This window comes from Coffea arabica, chromosome 1e (genome assembly GCF_036785885.1).
Source record: "Coffea arabica cultivar ET-39 chromosome 1e, Coffea Arabica ET-39 HiFi, whole genome shotgun sequence".
Lineage (NCBI taxonomy): Eukaryota > Viridiplantae > Streptophyta > Magnoliopsida > Gentianales > Rubiaceae > Coffea > Coffea arabica.
In genome coordinates this window covers 35625173-35649181 of record NC_092311.1, presented here as the reverse complement: position 1 = coordinate 35649181, position 24009 = coordinate 35625173, and the positions used below count along the sequence as shown (strand labels likewise).

At 35.0% G+C, this 24009-nt stretch overlaps 3 protein-coding genes across 9 annotated transcripts; 1 reads left to right on the top strand and 2 right to left on the bottom strand.

Moving 5' to 3' along the window:
- Positions 1-10772: 10772 nt before the first annotated feature.
- LOC113693546 (zinc finger BED domain-containing protein RICESLEEPER 2-like) lies at positions 10773-12311 on the top strand. Its single transcript, XM_027212086.2, has one exon. It carries the CDS (start codon positions 10773-10775, stop codon positions 12309-12311), a length of 1539 nt encoding a protein of 512 aa, XP_027067887.2.
- A 4351-nt stretch (positions 12312-16662) lies between these two features.
- Positions 16663-18366, bottom strand: LOC113693536 (F-box protein At5g46170-like). The gene has a single exon (XM_027212078.2). It carries the CDS (start codon positions 17662-17664, stop codon positions 16663-16665), a length of 1002 nt encoding a protein of 333 aa, XP_027067879.1. The 5' UTR covers positions 17665-18366.
- Positions 18367-18643: 277 nt separating this feature from the next.
- On the bottom strand, positions 18644-23787 carry LOC113702382 (probable magnesium transporter NIPA6). Of its 7 annotated transcripts, none has more exons than XM_027223587.2 (10): positions 23480-23777; positions 23215-23271; positions 22721-22811; positions 22487-22647; positions 22272-22399; positions 21519-21656; positions 19688-19780; positions 19477-19597; positions 19261-19361; positions 18644-19181 (listed from the first exon to the last, which is right to left on the bottom strand). In XM_027223587.2, the coding sequence occupies exons 1-10, from the start codon at positions 23607-23609 to the stop codon at positions 19068-19070; spliced, it is 1134 nt and encodes a 377-aa protein (XP_027079388.1). In that variant the 5' UTR covers positions 23610-23777; the 3' UTR covers positions 18644-19067. The 7 variants fall into 7 exon arrangements, with proteins under 7 accessions (XP_027079388.1, XP_027079394.1, XP_027079373.1 ...); XM_027223593.2 differs by having other exon boundaries at positions 18644-19172; XM_027223572.2 differs by having other exon boundaries at positions 19261-19370; positions 23480-23774.
- Between the last annotated feature and the right edge of the window lie 222 nt (positions 23788-24009).

Sequence of the window (24009 nt, the reverse complement as noted above, 5' to 3'; positions counted from 1 at the left end):
AGACCACGTTGAATTGTGGCGCCATTCTACCAACACATCTTGGTTCGCTATCTTCTTGAGTTGTAGGTCGCAATTAGATTCAAGATTTGCAATTTTATGTGTTAGTGGGGTTGAGGTTGTTCCATCTTTGTATCAATAACTTGATCGGGATAGATCCTTCCACTATCTATGCAATTCGTTTCCTTCAGAAATGAGGTGATCATCTTGCCTTGAACACCACAAGTATCTAAGCAAAATACTTGATACAGTTCAAGAAGAAATTCAACTTCCATCAAGGAACTCCATAAAAAGAGACAACTCACTTTTATTAATTCATCTCTCAAAAAGTTGTCTTACAATGGAATAGAAGAGGCTATTTATAACTAAAATCTAAACTATTAAGATTGATCCAATTTGGACAAGGATTTAGTCACTTATTTTTCTAACTACTTTTAAATGGTTCAAATAACTCACATAACTGGCCATATTTATTCATAATAATCACTAACTAACCAACTAAACAAGACAAAATCAAGCAAAATAAAAGAAATCAAAAATCCGAAAATCACATAGCTAGCACTCCATTGCTTCCATGACTATATGTATTCCAATGGAGTCTTGAACATCCTGGATTGGGTTGAAAAGGCTCTCAAGCATCTTGACACGAGTTAGTGATAGTCCTACTACTCGTATCATTCCCCTCCTCTTGAAAACGATTTGTCCTTGAATCGAGATTTGATCAAAAGAAACTTGCGGTTGGGTAGATTTCCTTATGGCTGAAATTGGAAGTTAGAATTTCTGAAAATTTTTCTTTTTCCCACGCAATTAAGGATTGGAAATAATAGCTTTAATGGACTCTCAAAAATGCTACGAATTGAACAGCAAAGAAAAGTTACGCATAACAGGAAAAGGAAAGTCACGGACTTACTAATTCTAAGTGGACCAGGAATTAGAAATCCTAATGACTCTTCTACCACTTAACCACGGATGGATAACAAAAACGAAGAAGCAAACACAAAAATACGATCTGAAATTTTTTTTATTCGAGTAAAGTAACTCGAATGAATAGTATGCTACAGTAGTGATGAACAGTAATCGCTACAGTACCATGAACAATAATCGCTACAGTACCATGAACAGTACCGATTTTTTTTTTTACACCTCAATACAGGATCACGATTTCACTTGGAAGAAATTTAATGGGAGTTAAACCCTTGAAAAACCTGTTTCCAAGAATTTAATCACACCAAAAAATTTCAACCTTTATTAATTAAGGGAGTAGGTTAGACTCAAGCGATAAAAAAAAAAAAAAAACAAGAATCAAAATTTTTTAATTTTTTTTAATCAAAAGGCGGCTAATGTTTTGGTAGAAAAACAAGAAAAAAAGGATATTAACCTGGATCAAGATAGATTCTTTCGCTACCTGATCAACTTGGTTCTTCAAAACAGGTTCTTGTTGGGTCAAATTCGCATCAATTGGTATCAAAATTTCGACTCTTGATTCAGATTAATATTTTTTTCTTTTCTTATTTTCCTCTTTGTTCTTCTACCAAACCCTACCCAATTCAAAAAAAAAAATTCTATTCATCATTCTAGGGTTTGAATCTCGTGTGATCACCTTTGTTATCGTTTAATCAATTCTTATTTCTTGTTGAGTCATCTTTGTTTGTGTTTTAATAAAGCCAAAAAAAAAGAAAAAAAAAACTGTTCTTGGGGGGTACTGTTCACGGACACTGTAGAAGTTACTGTTCACCGTCACTACTATAGCAGTACTATTCATCATACTGTAGTAGTACTGTTCATCTGAAATTTTCTTTTTTTTTTTTTGCATACCTTGTGTTTATCTTTTGTTGTTTTTGAGTCTTGTAGTTGGTTTGGGTGTTTTCTTGAAGTTCTTGGATTGCATAGTTGGATTCTTGAAAATCTTGAGTCAAACCTTTAAACTCTTGTGATTCTTGAAAAAAACTCTAGTTCATCTTCTTGAATTTGAAATTGCGGTTGTTCTTGTTTCTTGATTTGAATTGAAAAACAAAAGAGAAAAAAAAATCTTGATCCGTGAAAAAAAGAAGAAGAAAGAAACAAGTTCTTGGACGGATCATAGTCTTAAATTTAGAAACAAGAAGATAGTCTTCAATTTGAAAACCTAATTTGACTTGAATTGTTGCCAAAATCTAGTCACATAAATCCTTGTCCAATTTGGTTTGTTAAACCGCTTGACACACTTGGAAAAACTCCTTAAAATAATATTCTGCTTTCCAAAAGTGAATCCAAGAATCAATTGATTTAAACTTCCAAATTCCAGTCAAGTACAATTGGGTAGAGTTTCTAAGTTTCCAAATTTCTGCCGAATTATTGTTTTATCACTTATACCCATTGTTTCTTCTATTCTTGTATAATTTTGAATCAAATTTTTCAGATTTTGAGTCAAGTCTCATTGACTTACATTCGAGCTATTTTCTTGAAATTCTATCCATTGTCACTTGTTAATTGAATAGTTGAGTGTTCTTGATCAAATTGTGAGCAGTTTATATTGTCACGAGGATTGTGATCAAGGACTTGAAAGAGTGGTGAGATTATTAGAGTGTGTAAATTTGAGTGATACACGAGTGACGAGCGCATACACGTGAGCTTGTGTGTTGTGAGGAATTTCTTTTCTTTGCTAATCAATTTTGTAGGTCACTTAACCATGTCTCGTGGAGCTACATCTCATTCATATCATCAAGAATTCTTGGAGTACGAATCTTCTTAAAGGAGGGGTTTTGATCACTCTAGTTTTAAAACTTCTTCGAGAATGTCGCATTCACAACATGAGTTTCATTCACTTCGGGAGGAAATAGATAATTTTCGTGCTTTGTGTGTATATGAAAGATATAAGCGTACTTGTGATGAGTATGAAGAGGAGCAAAGGAGTTTGCATAGTGCATCTAAGCCAAGGTCTTCATCAAGCAAACAAGCTTCATCTAAGGAGTGTTGTGACAATTGAGTTATGAAGTCTAAGAATTCTCGAATTGAGTCAAAGCCTCGTGAATCAAAGGATGATTTCTGAAGTCGAACTAAAGAATTCGTTGACTCTATGATAGGAGAAATTAGCCAAGTGTTGAATTCATACTTTGAGCAACTTAATCATGTGTCAACTGATAGTAATAAAGGAGATGTTCCTTCTAGTCCGCCATTGATTGAAGAAGTATCTATGAATGCTAGCAATGAACTTGAGCTTGAAAACCTTGAAGTTCCATCTACACAAGTTAGTTGTCATGAGTTAGTTGAGAAGGAAGAAAAGGCAAAAAAGTGCGCTAACTCTAGGCAAAATGCAAGGGCTTATTTTCCTAACGAACTTACCTTTGTTTTGTTTAGCTTTTCTTCTTTTATGCAGGTTAAGTAAGGAGAGATTGAGTTGATCATGGCATGTTCTATTCCTAAATCCATTGGTGAATATCAGAATTTTCATGGAGTTTGCATCTTAAGTGTTGTATCCCTTTGCTATCCATTGATATTCAATTTCACCAATGAGCCTGCTTTGCTTGTTGGGAGGAATAATGAAGTTTCAAAGAAAGTTCTTGCACTTGAATCTTGTCATATGCCTTCTTACCATTTCACAACAAGTGTTCCAAGTGATGATCAATGATGATCAATCTAATGAAGTTGATCATGTTCAAAGTGTTCTTCATTTTGTCAGTTGCATTATGGAGGATCCAAGAAGATGTGACTTTGCTGCCAATGAACCATACATTTCACCTTGCATCATGGAACTGAAACTACATGTGTTATCTTCAAGGAGTCATTGGAGTAAAGCCATGAGTTTTCCATGGCTAATCGTGAGCATTTTCAAACTGTCCAAGAGACATGTGCATCGAATTATAATAATCATGACGTATGTAAGTATCATCCAATCTAAGAGAGCCAATATGTGGAGATTTGGAGTTTCATACTACCAATTCTTGTTGGTGTCATTCATTTTCATCTACGATTCGAGGACAAATCTTTTCCAAAAGGAGGGGAATGATGCTAAATATGGGTTGCTTATGGGCCATGTTTCGGGCTGCAAGAGATTGAGTATTTTAGTAGTAGTTTAGTAGTTTATTTTCCAGATTTCTAGTTAATTTGGTAGGAATAAATTCGGTCCAAAATCTCATGTCGAGTTGGATCCGATCCGGAGTCTCTAGGCTCGCAATTACTTGAGCTAGTTATTAGCTTTTATAGGGTTATGTTCGGCCAGCTTAATGCCTTCATTGGGCCAATTAAGCTATCCATTAATTAGCCTTAGTTGTGATTAGTGAGTCATTAGTTTAGTTGTCAAGTCGAATAAGGAAATTTGCATTGTTTCCAACTTAGATTAGGTTTGCTTCATTGTAAGGTTATAAATAGCCAAACTTATGATATTCTCGATAGTTAGACAGTTATGAATAAAATTTGAGAGTTTCTCGTTCTTGTTCCTTGGGAAAATCCCTTGATACAAAGTGAGTCGTGTCTCCTTTGTTCAAGTTTTAACTTATCAATTCAAGACCACGTTGAATTGTGGCGCCATTCTACCAACACATCTTGGTTCGCTATCTTGTTGAGTTGTGGGTCGCGATTAGATTCAAGGTTCGTAATTTTGTGTGTTAGTGGGGTTAGAGGGGTCGAGATTGTTCCATCTTTGTATCCATAACCTGGTCAAAATAGATCCTTCCATTCCCTGTGCAATTCGTTTCTTCAAGAGCAGGAGTTTGGAGAATCGAGTTCGCATCAGTTTCTGAAACATTGGTTTAATAATGCCTTTTAATGTTCATAAATGTCCATAAACATGTGAAATAGTGGCTAAATAACTTGTGACCTTTGGACTGTCTTTTCATTATAAAAATAACAAGTCTCTAACACATAAACTAACTACTCATTTCTTTGTAGAGCAAACTTGAGATTTGTTATCAAGTTACTCTAAAAATCTTGTTGTATTCTAAAGGTAATTTGCCATAACCCTATAACAAATACTCTATGTAGTGGGGGCAAATAACACCTTAAGAATAGTGTCAAACACGCTTCAAGATCATCATCTTCATCCCCATTTTGTTTGTGAAATTTGTGTAATACATATTTTTGCACTTTTGTGTGGTTGTGCATAAATTACACCCACAATCTTAAGGTGTTATTTGTGCCATTTGAGAGTAATTTGGTGCAAGGGAGTCTACTGCTAGAGATGTACTAAAATATGACTCGGAATAGTGACCAATTTCTCCTCCACAAGATGATGATAGCAAGCCGGGTGAAGGCAATGCAAATGGACGAAGTGTTGTGTAGAGAGTCTCACAGATTATTGCATCACCCCCCAGAGAAGTTTGGACTGCATTGGAGTATAAGAAAATTCAAATAAGGTGCGGACAAATTTCTTGTTAAATATGATTTTGAATTTTATGTTCATGATGGTTCTTCTCTCCTTGAACAATTAATGATCTACTAGTGTTGGTAACAAAACTTAAAGATCATGGAGTGGAGATTTCTGTATTATTTCATAGTGGGGGTAAGTATTAAAAATTACTCCTAGTTGAAATGATTACAAAATGAAATTACTTCACATTAATAAGACATTCTTGGTGGATCATGGTCTAAAGCATCTTTGTACGAAAGAAAGATGCTACAATTTCTGGAAAGGGAAATTAATAATGATTCTATGGTGAATAATGTGGACAGTGAAGAAGAAGAACAACAACAACAATAGTCTTGTTTAATAATCTAAGAAAGCAAAATTTTCTAGATATAAGTACTAATTCAAAGGACAAGGCAAATTAATAATATTCGTGAATAGTATATTTGTTAAACAAGGCTATATGTCATGTTTAATATGGTTATTAATAAGTGCGAAAATTCTATTCATTTGATTGCATCTTCTTTTTGTGTGACATGGTAGTTTATGACATGTGAATACAGGTCATAATATTTTGTGTCAAAATTTAGTCTAAGAAAAGATGCGTGTAACATGCCTTCAAATGTGGTAATAAGTATTTTATTACCTTGATTGATGAATAGTCACTACTTGTGCATGTGTATCTAAGCCAATCGCCTAAACAATAACATGAGAAATATGTATTTGTATTACTCTCAAGTAAATTTAGGTACTATAAATGCTGGTAATAGCATTTTGTTCTGTATTCAGTCAAGTGTATGATGTGATCATAAGATGCTAATTGTTGAAATCAAAATTTTGGCTACCGCATGTGTAAAAAAGCCAAGTAGTTTAGGGTTTGTGGCCACACCCTATGCCTCTAGTCTTTTTATCATGCAATGTGTAACTACTATGTCTAGAGTTTTGAATAGGTGTAATAGTAAATCTAGTCACGTTAAGTCTAAAACTTGAGTGTCTTAAACAAATTTCATTAAAAGAATGATGTTATGTTTATTGCATATGAAAACTGCAACAATTAAGGATATCCGTTGACTAAACCCTCATCAAGGGACTTGGTGAATTTAATGTCATTGGATATAGGGTTGAAAACCTTAATCTAAAATAACTTGCAATGGGAACCCTACCTTGATTCTAGCATACCATTAGATGAAAAGGTTTAAGGGGTAATAACAAGTTGTTAAGTGGTTGGTGGGCACTAGGTTCTGTTGTGTATATTCCCACCCACTAGTGCATAATGTTATAAGAGGTTGAGTATACGTTGAAATTATACTCTTAATGAAGTGTAAATTCTTTCTTAGTGCTTGGTCCTATAAAGCATGAAAGTGTCTTCACCTATATGATCATAGGAGCAGTGCCACTTCTAGTAAAAGTTAGGTTTGTTTTTGCTTATGATCATGAATCTAGGATGGAACACATGGCCGGTAATAATGCTAAAGTTTTTTTGTGAATTGATCAATGTTTATAATACATGTATGTTGTATATCTAGTCTAATTTTCAAATCATGGTTTAATGTTATATGCAACATTGATTTGGTTAGATTTGGTGATATGCTTACACTAAAAGAAAAGTTTAAATCAACAATACTTTTCTTTATGCATGGCATTTTATGTGTTAGTTTGTTTATTTCATTCGCAAACTAAGTGAGGGATTGTTGGAATAATTTGTGAATGAAATAGAAATGAGACTTGTTACCATAAAAAAAAGTTCGGAAACTTAAGATTTTGTTGGAAGCCAAAAGTTTCTAAAACGTTTTTGGCATTTTCTATCCATTAAAGGGGTTTAATGGTACCTTTCAATATTCATAAATGTCCATAAACGTGTGAAATAGTGGCTAAATAACTTGTAACCCTTGGGCTGTCTTTTCACTATAAAATAACAAGTCTCTAACACATAAACTAACTAGAAAATTTGATCATTTTTTTGTAGAGCAAACTTGACATTTACTATCAAGTTACTCTAAAAATCTTGTTGTATTCTAGAGGTAATTTGTCATAACCCTGCAGCAAATACTTTGTTCGGGGGGGAGGGGGTAAATAACACGTTAAAGATAGTGTCAAACACGCCTCAAGATCATCATCTTTATCCCCACTTTGTTAGTGAAATTGTGCATCAATTGCACCAACGTCCTCTACTACTCAAATTATATAGTCTAAAACCCTGAGTTGCTCTTTGAGTTTGGATTCAACAAATGTTTTTGTTGTAGGCCAGATATTGTGGAGGCATTTTCAAGTGTTCTCTAAGATGTCAACAGACTAGATGGATATCCAAGTAGAAATTAATACAATTTGAAGTCAGATGATTGCTAGCTAATATGGGTTGTAAATGAAAATGAAGCAACCTGATATGTAGAAATATAAACCAAACTTTTGCTATTTATGTATGTTGTCATGTGGCTTTAGTGTGATTGATTGGTTTTATTTAGAGCTGTTAATCGAACCAGGTAGCTCACGAGCCGAGCTCGACTCGGCTCGATAAGGGCTCGGCTCGGCTCGTTTACAGAGACAAATGATCCGAGCTTGAGCTCTACTCAGTACTCGTTTAAGCTCGGTAGGCTCGAAGAGTAGGGGTATTAGCATCATTTCATTGTGTATGTGGTACTCTAACCTAAGTCATTCTCCCGTTTGTAGCCCTAATTTTTCTTTCCTTTTTTGGTCTTACCTTTTCCCGTTCCACAGCCGCAGCCACACGCCCGCACCCTCCATTCTCACCATCGTCACCGACTCACCATTCTCCAATTTATCCATCATCTCACCTCCATCAGGACCATCACCTATCCGTCCACCATCTCACCGCCAGGCGCCATCCCTAATTTTTTCTTTCCTCTTTAGGTCTTTCCTTTCCCCGTTCCACAGCCGCAGCTGCAGCCTCCATTCGACTCACCAATCCATTCATCTCACCTCCATCACCAATCCGTCCACCATCTCACTGCCATCATTCAATCCCCTTCTCTTGATTCCGTGAGCAGTGCCATACGGAGCCACCTCGGTAGAGCCAGGGGCCTCTACCATATCCCGATTCGCTGCATTCTGGTAACCATTTCTTCTCAATTTTTGCAATTTATTTTGGTTTTAAGAGGCTGTGTGGGTTTTGGTTAATGGTGGATAGCCCCGTATCCCGTATGGCTTCCTCGTATCCCGTTGGCTTCCTGTGTTTTATCTCTGTGTTTTATCCCGAATTTCACCTGGACGGATTGCTTATGCATCGCTTAGTGGTTTCAATTTTGCTTGTTTCCAGAATAATACCTACTAGCAGTATATTTTTGTACTAGTACCATGTTGATTGAAAAGTCATTTTAGTGTGTCTGGCAGTCAATTTGTCTTGATAGTGACTTAGTTTTTGAATTTGTGTGTGACTACGTGTTTAATCAGAATTATGAGAATCCAAACTTGGTCCTAATTGGTGGAAAATTTTTGGAAACTGAAAACTAGTGGAGTCAATTAACTATCAAACCAAAATGTCCTATCTTAGAACAGAGAAAGAGAAGGTTCTCAGCTTCTTTTCTTTTTACTAATGCTCTTTATTTCTTTTCCAATTTGGATGACGGAATTTGGAATTGTCTTGTTTATTTTTTTGGGGCTGGTGGTTTTTTTCGCCCGCCCCCTATTGGGGGGGGGGTTAGGTTGTACGGTAGTTTAAGATTCTTAGTGTGGTCTTCTTGAAATTTAACAGGATAAATGGTTTGAGTTTTCACTTTGTGAGAATTTTGTGGCCTGAGATTAATGGGATACTAATTGATAAAGTCCTAATTTTCCATTTTTTTGTTTTGACTAAAAAAGAAATACAAACTGTAATTTGAGTACAAAGCTATGAGTAGGTGAAGATGTTTTCTCTGTTTTGACCCTCTCCAAAAACAATTATAATAATAAAAATGCTCTCATCATTTGTGTTCAATCTTTTTGAATCTAGACATATTTTTATCTAGACAAATTGTTATTGGATAACTCTTTGATCTAGGAGACCTTGTCGGTAGTTTAGTTTTTGCTTTTGATTTTTGGTTTCAAATAGCATGTCTTTTACCCGTTAAATTGGATGTGCTGGCATTGGAGATTTTGTCAATTGCATTGCCTGCTGCGCTGGCTCTTCTGGCAGACCTAATTACTTCATTAGTAGATACTGCATTTGTTGGCCATTTGGGTAATTTCCTTGGAATCTTTTTACGCAACTTTTCTTCTAGAGCTTCATCCAACATATGAAAGCCCACCATGTGCGTTTTTGATGCTGATAAATTGCGCATATACATATTAACCTTTTATTAGGGTACGAGTTTCACAAATGATGACTTGCTAAAACTTGATCTTGGCTCTTTTTTTTTTTTTTGACTGAAATGTGAAGCAAGAAGTGGTAAAGAAATTACTGCCAGTGTTATTACTGAACACTCTTTGTCCAATCATTTCGTTTACAAATGTCCACATATTCAAGTTTGTATCTTCCTTGGTTCTTAACTATGGTGCATCATGTAGGATCGGTTGAATTGGCAGCAGTAGGGGTTTCAGTTTCATTTCGTTCAGACCATGGAATAATTGCTGCGATTAAACTTGTGTCTCTAAGAAAATAAAGAAGGAAACATCACTTTTTGTCTCTGTACTCTTTGATTTCTGTATTTTCTAATCCATGTTATAGAACTGACTGTTGATATTTCTTTAACAGAGCTAGTCATCTTCTGTTCTTTAGCATGTGATATTTCTTCCTGTTTTGCACTTTTGTTTAAGCTTGACAGTGAAAGCATTTTTCAACCTAGAAGATTCTGCAAGGCAAAACTTTCTTCATTTTAGTTTCTTCATTTCAGCAAAACTAACTTTTTGTTTGGATTGTCATTTTAAGAGTTTTTAAGAGCTTTTCTCTGTTATTTCATTAATCTGAATGTAAGCTTGAGAATTGAGATAGGAACAAGTTAAAGAAATGTTAAAATTGACTTGAAGTGGGCATTATTTCTTGGAATCTATTTTATTACTTTTGTACCTTATTTCTTAGAAATGTTATTCTAAATTTCTGTTTTGGCTAATCAAAATCTGTATTGGTTATTAAATGTGTTTTGATTAAGGAATGTACAGCTCTCCATTCAACTCATTTCAAGGTTCATCATCAAGTCCAGTGATGGAGCAAAATAATGAAGAAGTGGAACAATTGAACTACAACGAAAAAAGAGCTGATGAGATAAGTGAAGAAGAGATAGAAATGATAGAAGGTGAGAGCAATGAAGGAGAACAGCAAGTAGATGGAGATGAAGGAGCTGGTCCTTTTGAGAAAAAGCAAAGGAAGAAGAAATCCAGCATATGGGATGAAATGACAACAGTAGTGCTAGATAATGGGACGATCAAAGTGAAGTACAACCATTGCAAGGAACTTTTTGCCAAGAGTGCAACCGGAGCCACATCTCAGCACAAGAGACACTTGAATTCTTGCCTACAAAGAAAGATGGACATTGGGGAGCAAAGCAAACAAAAGCAACAAGTGCTGTCATTCACCGAAGGCCCAAGTGATGGTATCACTTCCATCACAAATTTCTCGTATGATCATGCAAAGGTAAGAGAGCTTGCATCACGCATGATTCTTGCACATGAGTACCCCTTTTCTATGATGGAGCATGTAGTTTTCAACAAATTCATGAAAGCGGTTTCTCCATTTTATAAAAAGATTAATCGGCAGACTGTTAAAGAAGATTGCATTAGTACTTATACAATTGAAAAAAGGAAGCTGAAATCATTGTTGAAAGGTGCTAGTAGGATTAGTATTACCATAGATTTGTGGAAATCTGGTCAAAAAATTCAATATATGGTTGTGACTGGTCATTTTATTGATTCTGATTGGGTGCTACAAAAACATGTGTTGAATTTTTGCAATGTCCCTCCTCCTCATACTAGAGTTATTATAGCTGATGCTCTAAGTAAGTGCTTTATTGATTGGGAGATTGAGAATAAGGTTTCTAGCATAACTGTTGATAATGCTTCATACAATAATGTGTGCATTAGGAGACTTAGAAAGGATTTTTCTCTAAAAAAGAGATTAAGTATTGGAGGAAAAATTTTTCATGTTAGATGTTGTGCACATATACTTAATCTCTTAGTGCAAGATGGTCTTGGTCAACTTGGTGGTGTGATTGATGCTGTTAGAAAAGGGATAAAGTACTTGAACAATTCTGAATCTAGGCTTCTTGAATTTGCCAAAATTAAAAAAAAGCTTCAGTTGCCCTCTAGAAAGCTAATTTTGGACTGTCCAACAAGGTGGAATAGCACCTATTTGATGTTAGTTTCGAGTTTAGAGTTCAAGGATGTCTTTCCAAGATATGCAGACATTGACCCCGGATTTCACTATGTTCCTACTGATTTTGAGTGGATGAAAGTGGAAGAAGTGTGTAAATTTCTAAAAATATTTCATGAAATCACTGATATGATTTCCAGGTCCGAGTATCCAAAGGTTAACATTTTTCTTGTGGAGCTCTATAGGATTAAAGAGCTTTTAAATGAAAAAGCCCTTAACCCTTTTGAGCATATTTGGGCTATGGCTGGAAGTACGTCAGCTAAATTTGATAAGTATTGGGGAGAAAGTAATGTGCTGCTATCTTTGGGTGCAATTTTGGATCCGAGATACAAAATGTTTCTTATTAATCATGCTTTTCCGGTGATTTATGGTGAGGATGCAGCTCCTAGGTTCGTGGCTGAAATTAGAGACTATCTTTATGAGGTTTACAATGAATATGTTGATTGTCACATTGTTTCCCATTCTGAACAACAACAGAGGCAGGTTGTAAAAAGAAGACAAAATGAAGGTTCTAGTTCTTCTAGTAAGAAACAGAAGATGATTGGACCCGCCGTTTTAACTGGTAAAGAAAAGTTTCACATGCATGTGAGTGAAATTGACAGGGCTCCACCAGAAAAATCAGATTTAGATGTTTATTTAGAGAAAAGTAGGTATGCTTGTGATGCAAATGCAAATATAGATGTTTTGGGTTGGTGAAAAGGGGAAAGATTGAGATTCCCTATCTTGTCAAGGATGACTGCCGATATACTCTCCGTTCCTGTTACAACTGTGGCTTCAGAATCTACTTTCAGCGCCGGAGGTAGAGTAATTGATGATTGACGAACTTCTATGTCAGTTGAGACGGTGCAAATGTTGCTTTGCGGCAACAATTGGATCCGCAGTCTTCATGGCCTAAAAAATAAGTCTCGCGTAAGTAATTGATTGGATGTTTTTGTTGTTGTTACAGTTTCCTTATATCTGATTTTGAAGAATTTTATAACTTTCATACTTTTGTTTTGTAGGAATCACTTGATGCGGCCGAATCAATCACATTTGAGGAATTTGAACTTCTTGAATCATTCACAACCTGATTTGGTGGCTGTTGATGTTGCTTGGTGGCTGTTTATGTAATTTTTCATGTTGTAATCTGATCTGGTTCGGGCTATGTTGTTATCTGATCTACTTTGGACATTTTGGTTTGGACATGTTGTAATCTGATCTGGTTTGGACATTGTAATCCAAGTTTGGACATTTTGTTCCTCCATTTGATGGTTTTTGCTGCAATTTTATCTTCTTTTTAACTCCATAATTATTAGGTTCTGGCTTTTTATTTCGAGCTTGCTGCAGTATTAGACTCTGCCTTGTATTGTCATTTGGCATGGCTTATCGAATTGAAGATGATATATCAGGGAATGTGTATCTTCTTTTGTCAGGCTAAATATGAGTGTGCAAGGAGCTGATATGTTGTCTCCCGTAAACGAGCTCGAGCTCGAGCTTCGAGCTTGAAAAGCTCGGCTTGATTTCAAACTCGAGTTCGAGCTCGAACTCGAGTTTTCTACCCAATACATCGAGTCGATCTCAAACGCCTTGTGAAGCTCGAATTACTAATCGAACGAGCTCGAGCTACTTCAATTAGAGGTTCGAGTCGAGCTCGACTCGACTCGTTTAACAGCTCTAGTTTTATTAAGGTGGGCCATGTGAGTATGAATTCTTTATTAGTATTAGTAGGAGTTTTTGTATAGGATATAAGTACCAAGTCTGGCTGTTTGCATTTGACATATTATTGTACAAACGAATAAAGATACTAGTAATAGTTCACGTGCTTTGCACGTGATTGTAATATCTTAAAATATATTATTTTTCAGATACTAAAATTTTTTATGAAATTTTGATCATCAACGTCATAATATAGTATTTTTATGTTATTTATTTTTTTAAGTTAGTTACTTTTAAAAATTTTATTAAATGAAAAAAGACAGAAAATATTTCAATATAGTTGACATATCCCTTAAGATTGAATCTGAAATCATGAACCAAACACTTTTTTATTTATAGCTTGAACTCTAACATATCAAATATTGATAATATTATGTTTTACCAAAATTATTGTAAATTCATGACTCTATTGCATATAAACCACAATCATCACAATTTTTTATAAACGAAGAATATAATTAAGTTAGAAAAATAAACATAAATGTAATTTGAATTCTTTGTATTATGTTAATTCTATTTTTGTCAATAATGGAGTATAAATGATCTATCACGTAAAATTTTTTTGGTTTGTACATTCTAACAATTGAAATTTTATAGATAGAGATAGTTGGAGTTTTTCTATTTTTCTTTTCTTTTATTCATGTTTTTAGCACAATCCAATGCGAAACAAGAGCAACAAGTCTACTTTTTTCATATCAGCACAATATTTTTTGTTTTAATATTAGTTTTTTTTATGATCATGAAATTGGAATGAGAATTGTGGCTAATTAATAATTTTAATATTAATTTTTTGTATACTGCAGTGTTTTAGTTTTTAATTGCCAACTTTGAATCCATAACTGCTATCATTATTATCAATTATTGGAATGCATTAAATCTGTTTAATTACAACTGTCACCATAAATGAAATTTACTTAATTTTAAAGCTTTTCATTTCATAACCGCTTCCATTATTCACTAATATTGCAATACAATAAATATATGTAATCATTAGAAAAATAAGGGTATTTTGGATATCACCAAAAACAATTTGGATATCATTTTCATTTTATCATTCTTTATTTTATATTTACTCTTATTATAATTCTTATTTTATCATTGGAGATGGTTTCTGACTTGATGGATGGATTTGGTTTGTTCAAACCAATACAAATGAAGTATTACTATATTATTGTCAATAACAATGTTTGTCTTCCCTTAGATATCAGTGATTTGGTTGTTGTCTTTGGTATTATTTGAATTATATTCTAACTTTTTAATTCATTTGCTATTTACTTTATGTCATTTTATAAATAGTTTTCAATCTTATTTTAGTTTTTCTTGTTTTGATCGGTTGCTATTAATGATAATAGTGGTTTGTATGGTGCTATTTTAGATTTCTTTTTTCTAGTTTAATACTGCAATTTCAGTTATAAAGGTGTCATCGTTTTTTGTATATTGAAATTTTATTGGGTGCAACATGAAAAATTCTTCATATTGGTAAAAGTGCATAATTGTAAAATTTACTCGTGATATTTGTGTGAAGATATACAGATGAATAAGGGTTTTTCTTTTCATTGTATGTTTCTCTATTTTCTAGAGAATATCTATTTTTTGAAATTGATTTTTTTAACAATCTCAACTAATGACTAATGAGAAATTTTCATGCTTCAATTAAGAAATTTTGATACGTATAATAATAAGAGATGGATTCCAAGGGTAGGTAAATAGTTTTTAATGAGGAATTTTTAATTATAATTACCAATACCATTAAAATGTAATTAATTGGAGTGTTTTATTTCTTTTATTTAGTGTCACTTAAAATGCAATAATTCTAATTAAAAGACATGAGGGTAATTTAGGAATAGCAAAAACTAAGATAAAAAAGTGCTTACACTTGCACTCCCTAATACCAACATTCATACTTTTTATATAGTAATGATAATGATAATGATTATAGTGAGAAACCTCTGTCCGTTGTGTTTTCTTTGTTTTGCGCCGCTGCTTGGTTTTCATCAATAAAGAATTTCTTTGCCTCTATATCGGTTCTTCTTGATTGTTCTTGTAGGTTTTTGTGTATTTATCAATTTGGGTCCATCATGATAGCCTTTAAGAATTAGTTACAAAGGTTATTTTTTGTAAAAAAGACAATTTGTAGACCGTCGTTAAACAGCTTTAAAGGCAACAGGCCTGAAAGATACATTTTGAGAGTGAGATCTTTTAAGGCAGAGGCTGGAAATTCTATTAGGTAGTGACTGCTGAAGGCTGGTGAAAACATAGTATTAACGTTAAATTTCCTGTCCTGATGCTTACGAGGTGTACTTTCCTTTTTTTTTTGGCTTGGAATTTCAATACTTCATCTGTGGACCTGAATACCTCCAAGAGCCATTATCTCTGTAAAAAAAAAAATGTTGGTCTGTAAAGAGGGAATAGAACCAACTAAGCAGATCGAAAGGAACACAACAGGAAAGCTAATGACTGTAAAAGATAGAGGTCAAATTGATTTCCAGGATCTGCATGAAGTTAAAAGACACGTGAAAAAGTGGACTGAGGTTTATCGCTGTATTGTGTACAATTAGGTGTGTTGTTCTCTCTCCTGTGTCTTTCCTGCTGAGGTATTTTGTCTCCTTGCTGATACCTTAGGAGGTTCAAAGTCCTATAATCTCGTCCATGTGTGTATTTCAATAATTTCACTCTGGCTGTAAGTAACCATTCGGTTGAGGATTCGATGTTCTCTACGCAGAAGTTTTGATTTAATGATCTTGAAGTTGCAGTGAGCTTTTGTTTGGTCAAGTTAATTACTCATTTAGAATCTTCGACTGAAATCCTTGGCGATATTAGGTTTTATTTTAACTTGATTGAGTCTCCTAATATTTACTCAAAGGTTTGCAACCAACTATTTGAGACTATTCATGTCCATCAACTCTCAGGCACATGTGATTGCTGTTTCACTCCCACTTCCAAATATCTTGATGTGTCATCTGCAATGGTCTTTTGCCATGTATGTCAAAAGTGTGAAAAAATATGCATCTTACTTAACAGGATTTTGTTCAATCCAATTATTGTTTACAACTCTGCCAAAGGGTATGTAGAAACCTTGATTTTTGTGGCTGTCAAGAGGATCAGCAATTTTGTATGACATCTCCTGTTGATTATCCGTTTATACTTGATTGCAGCATGTATGTATTATATGACACATTATAGCTTGTTTGGCAATGCTGATGTATATAATTATTGAAATGACTAAAAAGTTCTTCTCCCTCCTAATTCTACATCAGTCTTCAAGAACTCAAGAACAAGGATTAAGGGATTCCATAATGTGAACTTCCACATAAACAAAAAGGATCAAATACAAAGCTTAATCTCTATTATATCAAGGAATATTGAGTTCAATCACATAAGTAAGAGCATCAGTCTTGTAGTTTTCATAAATTTCCTTTGCGGCTTCCCTGAAAACCTCCTCTTCTTTAAAAACCCTGTTCAATATGCGATCTTCATCAGCAGACTGCTGATCAAGAAGCCTTACCATAACCACTGTTGCCCCTTCCATCACATGGCCAGAAGTTAACAGATGCATAATAGGAGCATGCCATATCTTCACATAGCCAGATGTTGGTAAAGTTGGGGATAAATCATGGAGTTCAGCAATCTGGTTCTCTCCCAAACAAAGTGTACCTTCTTTATTTGAATCAGAAACTGTCAAATCCTTCAGCTCCTTGTGATCCTCTATAACATGTCTTACAATGTGATTCCTCCATAAAGCATCCATTAATCGTTGTATCGCGTGATTAGCTCTCGATCTAAGCAACTCATTTGTAAGTGAAATTGGCCGAACATCATTCTCACAATCTTCCATTTGCATTATCCTGAAAGTAGTTGCAAATAGAACTACACAAAAGCTTAATTCACTCCCAAACTCGGCTTCCCATTTCAGCACTGACTGATTTTCGTGGAAAGATGGTAACTCGACATGAAGAGATTTAACACGTCCTAATTTTTTCAGAAATTTGGTGAAAGCTCGGAAAACAATGGGATCAAATGAGACAGAAAGTGGTGGCTTGGGGAGAAAAATGTACCTTAAATAGCGTACAGGTTTGGTATAGATGTTATCAACAAAAAATTGTAACACATTCTTTGCAAAACTTTCTTCATGGTATAAATCATTTTGCTGATTGGAAATGTTGTTTATGTTACGACTAGGGATTGCAAATGATACATCATGAATTTGAGTTATGATGGAAGCAAACCGTTTAGATACAATATAGCATCTACAAAGGCATTTAGCATCTACCAATTTGTTGAAGAGGAAAACAAGGAGTTCGTCAGGAAGATGGTAGATATGAGTTTCTGGATCTCCTTCAATTGAATCCTTCATTTTATGATTTCTATCTTCATGGCAAATTATGTTCCTACAAAGAATGGAGGAGAAAGACAGAGAGAACCAACTAAATCCTAGAGGGCAGATTCTAATATCTTGTCCCTTATTTTCTTGAACCACATAATGTCATTAGCCATATAGCAGCTATTTGTGGTGACTGGTTTTGGTAACTGCTCGAGTGGTGTTCACCAATAAATTTTACCAGTCTTAGCAAATGTTAATGCTTTTGTCTTACATCAGTGTTCCTAGAATTTGTGAATATAATCTGATCCTAAGTTTTATGGGTACGAATCAATTGCATATAAGGTAACTTTTGGGCAATGACATGTCCATATAATCCACAACAAATTTCTTGTAAAACATAGCAAGAAAAAAGGAAAGAAAATCCCCTTGTAAGCAAACCACCTATTTTATAGTTAAATTGCTACTTGTTTTGTGCCTGGTGTGGAATATTATTGTCCTGAAATTTACCAACAGTCCAAGCATTTCTTCCACTTTGTCATACTCTTTCTATCACCCTCGATCCAATGCCTTTATATGGTCCACCAATTAAACTGAAACAATACTGGAAGCTGGAGGAGCACCATATGACATGCAATGTGGTACCCCTATTCTAATGAATATTTGCTCGATGAAATATTTCATGTACTTTTTATAGCCTACAAATTCCACAAACTGCTTACCAAGATCTTGCATATGGATCTTCTGATAGAGAAGTTTTAACTATGGTATCGTGGAAGCTCAAGAAGGCTCCCTACAACTAGACTATCCAATAGTTTTTACTTTCCAATGTGAAGTATTTCCATGTTCTATTTTCACATACGAACGTTTGAACGCTAAAAATCGGTCCAAAATGTGTCCAGTCTTCCAACATCATCTCGGGGTGCTTCGAAATAAACTAGCTTTCAACAGATGAATTGGCCAAAAAACTGCGGTGTTTGCCCTGATCTTTGCATACCTGCTTCTACAGCCCAAATTCACTTCAATCTATCTCCAATTAGATGAATTCAAATAAACCAATTTAATAGCGGAGATTTCATCTCACCGTAAAAGAGAGCGAAATGACAATCCTATGCAGAACTATTTCTTCAAAGAATGATATACATTAACCAATGCTATACCTGCTCATTTCTCATATGTTATTGTTCGAAAAACACCATAAAAATGTATTGGAAGTTCTATACCATCTGCATCTGCCACAAGCTGCCATAAAAATTGGTTCCCGGCACGAATGCTTCAGATGATGTAATTCCTCAGCAGTGATCTCTGCTTGCTGACTTCTCCAATCTAGCCCTAGAATCTTGTCGAGGCATTGATTAAAAGAAACCGAACAGTTTCACACTCTGAAGGAATCAGCATTGAGTTTTTTTCCATCCACTCAATCCGTCAATCGTTGAGAATCAAAAGGTTAACTTGATTGTCTTCCAACAGCTGCAAAAATTACCTGATGCCAATAGCTTCAGCAAATTGTCACAACATCGAGGGTGAACTTGGAAGTAACCAATCTGCAAATACTTCATTCACATTCTTCTGTCACAAGCTTTCATGAAACATGTTCATTCAAGTATACAAATCTTGTCTTCTTGAACTCACTTCCTCAGAGGATGGCCCTTCTTCCACATCATGCTTTAGTGATTCCCCATTTCCACTACATAGTCGTGTAGACAATGTAGGCGACAAAGGTGTGTAGTTTCCTGCATTGCCTTTTCAGATTAAACCAATAAATTTTAATCAAATGATATAGGATATTGACTATATACATGATCTAATTTTAAACTATGGAACTGCCAATAATAGATTCCTTTTCACCTCTAAAAGAAGAGCTTCTCTCAAAATCCTTGGTCACGTGCAATAAGATCGTACCCGAGAGAACAACAATGAAACCACAGATTTCTGATATGATGCTACCAGCACTTTGACCATCCCAATCCTAAAATGTACATTAATTGCAGATAAAATCAGACAGCAAATGTAGGACATAATATTCAGAACAAGATACCTTAATACAAAGGAATGTTACCTTAAACATAATAATGCTGGCCACAATTGTGAGTGTTGTGAACAGGACATAATATATGGGAGAGACAATTGCAGTATTGAAGGTGTCAAGTGCCTAAAAGACCAATAACATGTTAAACAACAGAAGTACTGATCACAACAAGACGACGACTTAAAGGTCTTCTCAGAGGTCTTTTAGAGGAAGCTTATACACAAAACATACATGCAAATATATCAACCAAGCAAAAAAAAAAAACTTTGTAACCTGCATTGTGTAACCATGCACATAAAAAACAAAGAAGAATGCATGGACTCAATATACCAAAGGTCAAGAACAGATAAAGACTGGATGAAGTAAAGAGCTTTAAAAGCTCATATCCCTGTCTGAAAATTTACGTGTGTGATCCTGAAGTTGATCAATCCATTATGACCTGGATTCTTGCTTAAAGGGGGTAAATTAGCAATAGAGGGCTATTCTACAATGTTCTACACAAAAGAAATTCAACACCAGCCACACCATTCATGGAAAAGTTTTAAGGACTTATAGATAGGAATGTGCTAAATTGGGAATGTGCAGAAAGAACTTAAGACTACTAGTTAAATAGTCTGCAAGTGCAAACAATCATGCCATCTTACATGTTACTAACATCTATGGGAAAATTGCTCAAAACATTGGAGAAGCCAAAATCCAAATTGCCCCAATATTCCTTTTTTTAAAAAAATAATAAATTGCCCAATATTGTGACATAATAAAACTTCAAATTGAATTTCCAAAAAGCTTGTGTGCTGGACTAGGATATCCAACATTAATGTTTGTTACGAAATAAAACTTCAAAAATACAAACTCTTCCAGTTTTACTGATCAAAACACAGATGGCAGTAGCCAGATTCACTTATCAAACACTTCATGTTGCGGGTTAACCATGTGTACTTCTCTCCGTCCATGAAAACATACCAAAGAAGCACACTGGAGGATCATATTATTCTCGTTACTAAACTACCAATTCTTCACTTGACATTTTACCCCAGGCAAGAATAGAAATGAATTTTTTCATGGACCTTTCCACTAATTTTCTCAGATTTTCATCCTAGAAGTTACCTAGCAAGTGCATTAAGGATCAAGCAGTTGACGCTATGGAAAGCCATTGGAGATATTTCAACAATAGTAGATCATGAGACACAATTTCTTAAGACAGTTTTCAATTTCAAGAAATAGTTATGCAGGGGCAAAGTTGACCAGGAACCTGCAGAAACCCAAACTCCGCATAGAGTTGTAATGGAGCCAATTAGCCAAGGTAATTTTCCGACTGCCAAGATGCCTTTGGAAATAATTAGCTGCTTTAACATTTTCAAATGTTTCCTTGCATTATTTCCTAAAACCTAATTTATCACATAAAGTTGGTGCAATTTTGGACAGCCTCATTAGTGGTGCAATTTTGGACAGCTTCATAAGTCAGCACAGACAAAACAACCTAATTCAAAGTCTTAAGCTTAGTAGGCAGCTAGCATTCTAGGAGCATGCCTATTTCAGCCTCAAAATATCTGGATAACGTTTCATTGGAGTTTTAGCACAAGGGAACTTCAACTTGAGCTGTATCCAGTTAAAAGCCTTGTATGTTTTAGTCGAAAGAGAACTGATCACATATTGTTCTGCTGAGACCATATAGAACGTGTTGATGTGCATCAAAATAACCACATAACTCCTTTTCTATGGATATTAGAGAACCATCTGCATTATTTTAAAATCACAACATTTGTTTCTACAGCATGAACAGCTTTGTTGTCCACTTAATATCATAAGATCTGGGACATAAATTTATCTTCATAAACTATTAAGCCAAGTCATCACTCACCTTGTTGAGATAATTCATCTGAGTGATGACACAAGTTGCCACAACAAACATAAAAAACCAGGTTTCCAGGTAGATCAGCTGATTCTTTCCCTCGAATGTCAATTTCAGTGCTGTTCCAAGGGCTTTTACACTCATAACCTGTATAATCAACTTGAGGTCAAAACTGAACTTTTTTACACAAATTTATTGTCAGAGGAAATTGACAACAAAAATAGGGTGCAAATCATCAAGTAAATCTCAACTAAGTCATGGTTATGAAGATGCAAGTGTACTAGTACTCTGAAGGAAACAGGTTCAGAAAGCCTTTAGTAGTACTGGAAAAGATTATTGTTTTCATTGTTCTACATATTTTTCCCTTAGAAGCTATAGCAGAATGCTGAAAATTTTTCTAAACGCGTTTTACTTCTTGAAATAAAGCTAGGCCCATTTAACAACGGGGAAAACATCACAGGATGCATTTCATACATGTAATTACTTGTAGCTGGTTCAGAGTAGTCAAGAGCAATTCTTATTACTCGTAAATCCAAACAAATTCAAGAGAACTCCAACAAAAACCTATACTGCAAAGATGACAAGGACTCTGTTTAATTACCAAGTCTATTCTCAAGAGGTGTCTTGATAATGTACCTTACCAAATATTGGGCACTTAATTTCGCCCAATCCTTTTTATACTTCTGTGTAAATCAGAATCCATGTTTAGGTAGGATAAAGAATGAAGAATATGGACTTGAGCATTTAATAGACAGAATTTACCGAGAGAGAACCCATGAGCGAACAAATGCCAGTGAAGATGAGCACATTTGTGTGTCCATATTGAGGTGCAAAATAGAAGATAAGAATAAACACCAAAACCATCACTGATCCCACGTAAAGCAAGAATGCTGAAATTGAAAAGGCATTTGTGTTAAGCATTTTACTATGTTAATGTACGTAATATGTATGTGATCAGATACAGAGGACCTTCATACCAGGTTGAGTTGCCATATTCACAATTTGTTGAATGGATGAGATGGACCGTTCCTGTGGTGCATGAATGACAATTATGACAGAGCCAGCAATGCACATGACACAACCCAAAATCCCAAGCTTGTGCAACTTCTCCTTCAAGATAAAGTGAGCCAATACAGCACTGTAACATACCACTTGAGCTGTCAGGACATTGTCATTAAGTGTTTTGAGTGAAGATTAAATGCATTCCTTACCTGACAATTATACTTAATGCACCAAGGGGTGTAACAAGAACAGCAGGGGCAAATGCATAAGCCACAAAATTGGCAACCTCTCCAACAATCACTGTTTTAGAAACCACACAACAACAAACATTCTGCTGGCAATCAGTAAACAGTCAAGTTGCCGGGAAAAAAATAATGAGCTTTGTATGAAATGCACTCTTGCTTGATGGAATAAGCGAAGCAACAGAAAAAGATACACAAGCAATCCTTGTAAAATTCATAATGCCGTTTCATGCCTGTGGGAAACTCCCAATTCCACTCTAATGAAACAAAATCACATCATGAATACTTCCAATTGCACTTGATTGGTAATCAGATAAACACACTTTAGACTAAACAAAGGTGAGACAACATTTAACATTCTTTTAATCCTAAATTTGCTACACTATATCCAATACAGGTTATTCATGCTATATTCCACAAGATTAAAGGTGTTCATTAAAAAAAAAAATTCGAAGACTTACTCGTGATCATGCCAAACCACCAGAGGGGCTCCAAGAGGTAAGCATGTCCACCCATACCTACAAAAAATGCAGAGCACCAATCAAGACAAGAAAATATCCAAAACCCAAAAACCCAAATGGAAAATATTCAGAACTTTACACATATCACAAGCAAGAATTGCAAAAAAAGCAATATCATTCCAGATGCTAAAAAGACCAAAACTGTGAAATTATCAAGACAAAAAAAAAAGCGAAAATTAGAAAATTAAGAAGAAAACAAACAAACCAGCCCTGACACCAGAGGCTGCAGCAGCTCTTCTCAGGCCTTTTTTCTTGATGATGAAACTGGCACCTATGAATCCACTGGAAAGCAGAGCTAAAATAAACCCCGTCAGATTGTCTTTAGAAAAACCCATGATTGAATTTCAATATTCTTCTGTTTTCTGCTCGTCTTTTATTCTCTTTCTCTTCATGGAAAAGCAAATCTTCCAATCACCAGATTTTGGTCTCAGCATTCACATATGACATCACATGAATAATGATCGAGATGTCAATCAACAATTAATAGTTTAATACTATAGTATTATTCTGTTTGTCTGTTTAGCTGGAGAAATTCTATTGTGCAATCAAGATCCAGCTCATTGACACGTGGGACAGAGATGGGGTCCATTTGTTGGGCATGAATCAGGAAATCCATACAATTGGTGTCTTATTTGGCACGTTCCCTGTGGCGGTTAACTCATCCAGGCTAAGGCGGGCGAATGAAATTGGTTAAACAAGGGAAATTGGTTACGTTGTCTGAGGTGTGACTTGATT